Raw genomic sequence first — 7,864 nt, forward strand, 5'->3', positions numbered from 1 at the left:
GGGTTGTTTCCGTTGCTGGTGAACCGCTCTGCGCTGGTGCACCTGAGGGTATTTCAGGCTCTGGCTGAGCCTTTTGGGTATGGCTGTCTTTTGCTTCTGCCAGTTTTGGCTCGCTGGCGTCCTCTGGCGTTGAGTTTGAAGATGTGGTTGCACTTGCTGGTTGCTGTTCCAGTTCCGGGCCTGGGACTGGAGATGCTGTGGCTGTTTTAGTGGTAGGCATGGAATCCGGGTCCACTCCCTCTGTCTGGGTCTCTGGTAACACAGACGGGGCCTCTGTGGACGGCTCAGGAACAGGAATGGGTCTGGAAGCTTGCCTGGTTTGGCTACGTGTAACCATTCCCACTCTCTTAGCCCGCCTCACCTGGTTGGCCAAGTCTTCCCCCAGTAGCATGGGGATAGGATAATTGTCATAGACTGCAAAAGTCCACATTCCTGACCAGCCTTTGTACTGGACAGGCAGTTGAGCTGTAGGCAAGTCTACAGCTTGTGACATGAAGGGGTAAATTGTCACTTTGGCCTTTGGGTTGATGAATTTGGGGTCAACGAAGGATTGGTGGATAGCTGACACTTGTGCCCCGTGTCTCTCCACGCAGTAACCTTCTTTCCGCCCACTCTTAAATTTTCCCTTCGCTCCAAGGGTATTTGAGAGGCATCCGGGCCTGGGGATCTTTGGTGTGATGGTGGTGTAATGAATTGCACTCGCATGGTGTTCTTGGGACAGTTGGCCTTGATATGTCCCAGTTCATTACACTTAAAGCATCTTCCATCTGATGGGTCACTGGGCCGAGGTGAGTTACTGGAGACTGGTGAGGTGGAAGGGTAGGGTGTCTGTGGCTTTACTTGGGTGGTATGTGGGGACTTTGGCTGTCCTCGGTTGTAGGGTTTATGGTCTGTGTGCCCCCTGGGGTAATCGTTCCCCTTGACAGTAGCTTTCTTGCTTTCTGCCAGTTCCATCCATTTGGCTCCAATCTCCCCCGCCTCAGCGATATCTTTGGGATTTCTATCTTGTATGTACCGTGTGATGTCTTCAGGAACACCATCCAAGAACTGCTCCATTTGTATGAGGAGGTTCAGTTCTTCCAGGGTTTGAATGTTGTTTCCTGTTAGCCAGGCCTCATAGTTTTTTGCAATGTAGTAGGCGTGTTTGGGAAATGACACCTCTGGTTTCCACTTTTGGGTTCTGAAGCGCCGACGGGCATGATCTGGGGTTATCCCCATTCTGTATCTGGCCTTGGTTTGAAAAAGTTTATAGTCATTCATTTGCCGCTTAGGCATTTCAGCTGCCACCTCTGCTAAAGGACCACTGAGGTGTGGCCTTAATTCTACCATGTACTGGTCTTCGCGGATGCTGTACCCAAGACAGGCTCTTTCAAAATTTTCCAAGAAGGCCTCGGTGTCATCACCTGCCTTGTAGGTGGGAAATTTCCTGTGCTGTGGAGCAATAATTGGCGCCAGGTTGTTAGGGTTGGCTGGCACATGCAGCCCAGCTTTTGCCAAGTCCAGTTCATGTTTTCTCTGTTTTTCCTTCTCTTCATTCTCTTTTTGTTGTTTTTCCATTTCTTTTTGTTGTTTTTCCATTTCTCGGCGGTGGGCCAACTCTTCTTCTTCTTGCTTCCTTCTGTGGGCCAACTCATCTTCTGCTTGTTTCCTTCGGTAGGCCACCTCTTCTTCTTCTAGTTTTCTTTTGTAGGCTGCCTCTTGGGCTGCCTGTTCTCTTTGGAAGGCTGCCAGTTTCATGTTTTCTTCCTTTTCTTTTATCTCCATCTCTTTTTGTTTTATTTCTAGTTCCTGTTTGTGTTTTTCCATCTCTCGCCTGTGTTCAGCTTCTTTGAATTGGTCTTCGGCCTCCATTTTTGTCCTAGAAGTCATGGTTCCTGTTTTCTTGTGTTAGGGTGCCCTCCGGTGTTTATCTTCTGAACTGCCGGCTCTGTTCCCTCCTGGAGTCTGCCTAGCAACAGTGCTTTTTTCCCTTTCTCTCTCTAGCTAATGTTCAATGAAGGGAAACCAGAAAAACCACTTTATTTGCATGCATATAAGTGCTGGTACTTGCCTCCTAATGGGAGGGCTATTGCATGACAAAAGACTGGTGATAGCCCTTAACGACTTCTTGCTTAACATGCAAGGCACACACTGCCAGAGAGAGCAGAAAAAAAAAATTCTCTCTGGTTCCCTTTTAAAACCAAACTGTTTCTCTCTGCTAAAAAGCCCTTAGCAGAGAAAAGAAAAATATAATATTCCTACTGGCTTCTGGATTCTGTCTAGATCCCAACCGCTGCTACACCATATCATAACCTTAGTCCCAGATTTGGACCTTAGCGTCCAAAATATGGGGGTTAGCATGAAAACCTCCAAGCTTAGCTACCAGCTTGGACCTGGTACTTGCTGCCACCACCCAAAAAATTAGAGTGTTTTGGGGCACTCTGGTCCCTCTGAAAAACCTTCCCTGGGGACCCCAAGACCCAAATCCCTTGAGTCTCACCACAAAGGGAAATAATCCTTTTTCCCTTCCCCCCTCCAGGTGCTCCTGGAGAGATACACAGACACAAGCTCTGTGAATCCAAACAGAGGGACTTGCCCTCTCCGTTTCCAATCCTGGAACAAAAGCACTTTCCTCTTCACCCAGAGGAAATGCAAAATCAGGCTAGCAATCCAACACACAGATCTCCCCTTGATTTCTTCCTCCCACCAATTCCCTGGTGAGTACAGACTTAATTTCCCTGAAGTAAAGAAAACTCCAACAGGTCTTAAAAGAAAGCTTTATATAAAAAGAAAGAAAAATACATACAAATGTTCTCTCTGTATAAGATGATACAACACAGGGCTAATTGCTTAAAAGAATATTGAATAAACAGCCTTATTCAAAAAGAATACAAATCAAAGCACTCCAGCACTTATATTCATGCAAATACCAAAGAAAAGAAACCATATAACTTACTATCTGATCTCTTTGTCCTTACACTTAGAAACAGAAGATTAGAAAACAGAACTACTTCTCCAAAGCTCAGAGACAGCAGGCAGACCGACAAAAGACTCAGACACACACTTCCCTCCACCCAAAGTTGAAAAAATCCGGTTTCCTGATTGGTTCTCTGGTCAGGTGTTTCAGGTGAAAGAGACATTAACCCTTAGCTATCTGTTTATGACAAAGGTCCCTTTATATTGTTACTGCACTGTAATATGACCTTAATGTAAATGTGAACCTGGTGTGAAATATTCCTATATTTGTTATATATTTAGATGGGGAGAAAGCAAGATAAACCACATTATTTTTCAGCAGCCAAGGCTATTGTGTGTCATCCAGAGAGAAAAAACATTGTGAATGACAGGAAGTTGTATTGACAAGCTCTATCAGAAGACATGGTAAGTTTGATCCACTAGCCAGATCCAGCATATCCTGGAATTAAAGTTTAACGTAGCTGTATTGAGAAATAGCTTTGCCTTTCCTGGTAATGCGAGCTACCTGAAAATTGCTGTTCAAAAAATTTGCCTCATTGAAGAGTCAACACACCTTGTACTCAAGGAATGTGTCTATCTTATCACTTTTTTTCTAATATAATATGAAATCTAGGATGAACAAAAGGAAATACTATTATTTGTAAATTGTATAACTATTGGAATCAGTTGGGAAAGTTGCTCTTTCCATCAAAATTTTCTTTTTCAGGGTTTTGTAAAAAACAAACAAACTTTCATAAAGCAGAAGTTTTCAGTCAAAACATTTTGTTCTTTTAGTGGCCAGAAACAACTTCTTGTTATTGAATTGATTAAAGTCCCAAATTTATTTTATTGATTGATTGATTTGCAAAAATCTTTGTTTCATCAAAAAGATAATACCTCTTGAAAAAAATGTAATACTGGAAAATTTCCGATACATTAACCTGTGGAATGTACAGGTATAGTAACTTTACTGGGGCAAAGAAGAAAAGAAGAAAATATACGTATAGATACATAGAAAGATTGATAGATGCCCACAAATTTCCAGTCAGTGCAGAGAAGTGGGAATCTCATCTCTTGTGAGCAGTCTTCGTGATTTGAACATATCACTTCTTTAGTTTCCCCACCTTAAAATGGGCACAAACATACTGATTTAGTCAAACATTCACCTCAAAGTGCCTTAAATCAGTCTTTAGTGTCTAGGTATGTTGTGTGGATGAATAGCCACCCTTTTCACATTGCTTTCAAGATGTAAAGAGCTATACAAGTGCTAAATATAGTTATCTGTGCAAAAATAAATTCAAATGGAGAGGATAGGTATTACAGCTGGGGTTTTCAAAGCAGCATAAGGGAGTTAGTTGCACAGCTTTTATTGCTGTGACTCATTTGAAAATACCAGGCTACAATAACTTTCAATCATTTATTCTTTCTTCTATAATCTGATGTCTATCTCTGTTCAGGGAGCAATGCCCTTTGTACACAGTGGCAGAAGTTCATAGAATTGTAAAGTGCATTATAAGTTGTTTCTGAAGAATTTGGTAACTGACAATGTTTAGAATGTCATTTCTAACTAGTTAGACTATCGTTCTGGTCTAGCCCAGGCTCCAAATGTTTGACTGGAAACTGACCCGAGGGGAGGTGGGTGAACAAGGGAAGTTGTTATGTGAAAGGGAAATTGGGAAACAATTTTACTGTGTTTCTGAGAAACAGTTTTTGTTGTTGTTTGTCTCTCCCTGCTTGCCTGGCTTGTCTTTTAGAGTGTAAGATTTTTGGACTAGGGATGGATTCTGTGCTATGTTTGTGCCTTGTGCAACACAATGAAGTCCCAACCATAGATAGGGCCTTAAGAGTCTATCAGAAGACACACAATAAGTGATAAATATCATTTCTAATTTCTGAAGTCAGTCCCTTGTTCCTGAGAATTTGTGGTGGGATTTTCTAAAGGGTCTAAGTAGGTGTCATAAACAGATAGCTAAGGGTTAATGTCTCTTTCACCCCAAAAAAAAAGCAACCTGAAGCACCTGACCAGAGGACCAATCAGGAAACCGGATTTTTTCAACTCTGGGTGAAGGGAAGTTTGTGTCTGAGTTCTTTGTTTTCTGCCTGAATCTCTCTCAGCTAGAGAAGGATTTTTCTATTTCCTGCTTCCTAATCTTCTATTTCCAAGTTGTGAGTACAAAGTGGGTTTTTTCTTTTGTATTTACATGTCTATAGTGGCTGGAGTGCTTTAAATTGTATTCTTTTTGAATAAGGCTATTTATTCATATTTCTTTTAAGCAATTGACCCTGTATTTGTCACCTTAATACAGAGAGACCATTTGTATGTATTTTTCTTTCTTTTTTATATAAAGCTTTCTTTTAAGACCTGTTGGAGTTTTTCTTTAGTGAAGAACTCCAGGGAATTGGGTCTGCAGCTCACCAGGGAATTGGTGGGAGGAAGAAGTCAGAGGGAGATCTGTGTGTGTTAGATTTACTAGCCTGACTTTGCATTCCCTCTGGGTGAAGAGGGAAGTAATTCTGTTTTCCAGGACTGGGAACGGGGAGGGTGGAGTCCCTCTGTTTAGATTCACGGAGGTTGCTTCTGTGTAGCTCTCCAGGAGCACCTGGAGGGGGGAAGGGAAAAAGGATTATTTCCCTTTGTTGTGAGACTCAAGGGATTTGGGTCTTGGGGTCCCCAGGGAAGGTTTTTGGGGGGACCAGAGTGCCCCAAAACACTCTAATTTTTTGGGTGGTGGCAGCAGTACCAGGTCCAAGCTGGTAACTAAGCTTGGAGGTTTTCATGCTAACCCCCATATTTTGGACGCTAAGGTCCAAATCTGGGACTAGGTTATTGACAGTAGGACAGACTGGAAATTGGATTTTCATTTTTTGAAAGAAAAAAAAAACCCTCAAGATTTCAAGCGTTGTTTTGTTCTGATATGGAAAGAACACAAGACTTTTCAAAAAATTTGGCAGTAGGAAAAAAGATGCATAAAAGATCAGCTCACTACAAGCAGCTGGGTAGAGCAGTTACCCGGGTCATGGGAGAATTGTGTTCAAGTCCCAAGTCTGGTTAATTCAGAAGTGGAACTCAGATCTTGGCAAGTGTACATGCTACCAGGCTTTGGCATTTGTTCTCACTTTGATCAGTAATTCCATCCAGGACCTAAGAACATACCCGGATGGCACTTTTGTTGAAACTGATATGTTTCCGTGAAATATTTCTGTTCCAACAAAGTGGTATTTTTCAACATAAAAAAAACTTTTGTCTAATTATTTATTGTATTGTGTTGTATTTTTACCAGCTCTAGGCCTAAGTAGCACAACTCCCATTGAAGACCTGGGAGTATAAGTGGCTTAGGAACAGAAGTCCTATTGACAGAATGGTGTTGAGTAGTACGTGATTCCCTTCCCTCATCTTATCTTTAATCAGGGTTCTCGGTATTATAGCTGGGATTTAGAGGGAGCCCTAAGGTGCCCAAATCCCATAGAATTTCAGCCTGGAATCCTGTTCCTTGTATTTCACCGGTGAAGTGAGTTCAAGCAACAGCAGTTCTACCAGGTGCAGTGTCAAATCCCACAATCCCAGAGCCAAGATAGGTATCTTGAAAGTGTTTTAGGAAATGTGGGCAGAGTTTCAGGGTTGTGGATCTGCAGATATTTTATAGGTGCCCTGATAGGCTAAGGTATTTTGCGCTTCATATTTGCATATCCAAAAGTGTGTTCAACATGTTTAAATGCCTTTATAATCCCTCATGTTTTGACAGGTGGACCTCATGGCTGGAGCAGAAATAGAAAACCAAACCAGTGTGCAGATATTCATACTCCTGGGCTTTCCTGGCACTTGGTATTTTCGGATTTCCCTTGCAATGGTGTTTTCAATTATGTATTTCCTTACAATTGTAGGGAATATGTCTGTTATAGCCTTAGTGTGGACTCACCCATGGCTCCACACACCCATGTACTTCTTTCTCTGCAATATCTCCTTCCTAGATATCTGGTACACCACGGCCTGCGCCACCAAAGCCATTGGTGTCATGTTCGGGAAAAGCCAAACGATTTCCTTCACCGGCTGCATCCTGCAACTGTATTTCATATTCTCACTGGGCTCTACAGAATGTCTCATACTGGCTGTCATGGCATATGACCGCTATTTGGCCATATGTCATCCACTGCATTACAGCTCCCTCATGAACAGCACCTTCTCTGCTCAACTGGCCCTCATCTCTTGGCTGTGTGGGTTCCTGGTTATCTCTGTGCTGGCATCTCTAATATCCAGGTTGTCTTTCTGTGGCCCTAACATTATCCATCACTTCTTCTGTGACATAAATTCCTGGATAGCACTTTCCTGCACTGACACGAGACTCATTGAGCTGGCAACTTTTATCATCTCTATTAATGTCCTCCTGGGCTCATGTGCAATAACTCTAATCTCGTACATTTACATCATCTCCACCATCTGTAGAATCCCCTCAGCCCAAAGCCACCAAAAGGCCTTTTCCACTTGCTCTGCCCATTTCACTGTCGTAACTATCTTGTACGGCTCCACCATTTTTCTGTATGTCAAGCCTTCTGCACAGAACTCATTGGATTTAAACAAAATAGTCAACATCTTTAGCGCTATTGTAAATCCTCTATTAAACCCTTTCATTTACACTCTAAGAAACAAAGAGGTGAAGCGAGCCCTGGAAAAGGTAATCAGTGGGATGTAGTGCTTTTCAAATGGTCTGCATTTAGTAGAAATGTAGTCAAAGGGAACAAAATTAAAATTTTCTGAAGGTCATTCTTAGTGCATGTGAACATTTCTTTGTTTTACAGGTTCCTCACTGACTGTAACAACCTGATGTTGACTTACAGATGAACTCAAGTGGGAAAAATACAAATTTGGTATGCTGAAAATTCCAAGTTGCTAAATTTGTGTGGCATTTGCCAGGATCTGTATAGATGCACCCAT

General features: G+C 42.3%; 1 protein-coding gene across 1 annotated transcript; it reads left to right on the forward strand.

The window, feature by feature from the left end:
- The first annotated feature begins 6,686 nt into the window (after positions 1-6,686).
- On the forward strand, positions 6,687-7,622 carry LOC115651195 (olfactory receptor 6F1-like). Its single transcript, XM_030562152.1, has one exon. The coding sequence runs from the start codon at positions 6,687-6,689 to the stop codon at positions 7,620-7,622; it is 936 nt and encodes a 311-aa protein (XP_030418012.1).
- The last annotated feature ends 242 nt before the right edge of the window (positions 7,623-7,864 follow it).

Source organism: Gopherus evgoodei, chromosome 4 (genome assembly GCF_007399415.2).
Source record: "Gopherus evgoodei ecotype Sinaloan lineage chromosome 4, rGopEvg1_v1.p, whole genome shotgun sequence".
Classification (NCBI taxonomy): domain Eukaryota; kingdom Metazoa; phylum Chordata; order Testudines; family Testudinidae; genus Gopherus; species Gopherus evgoodei.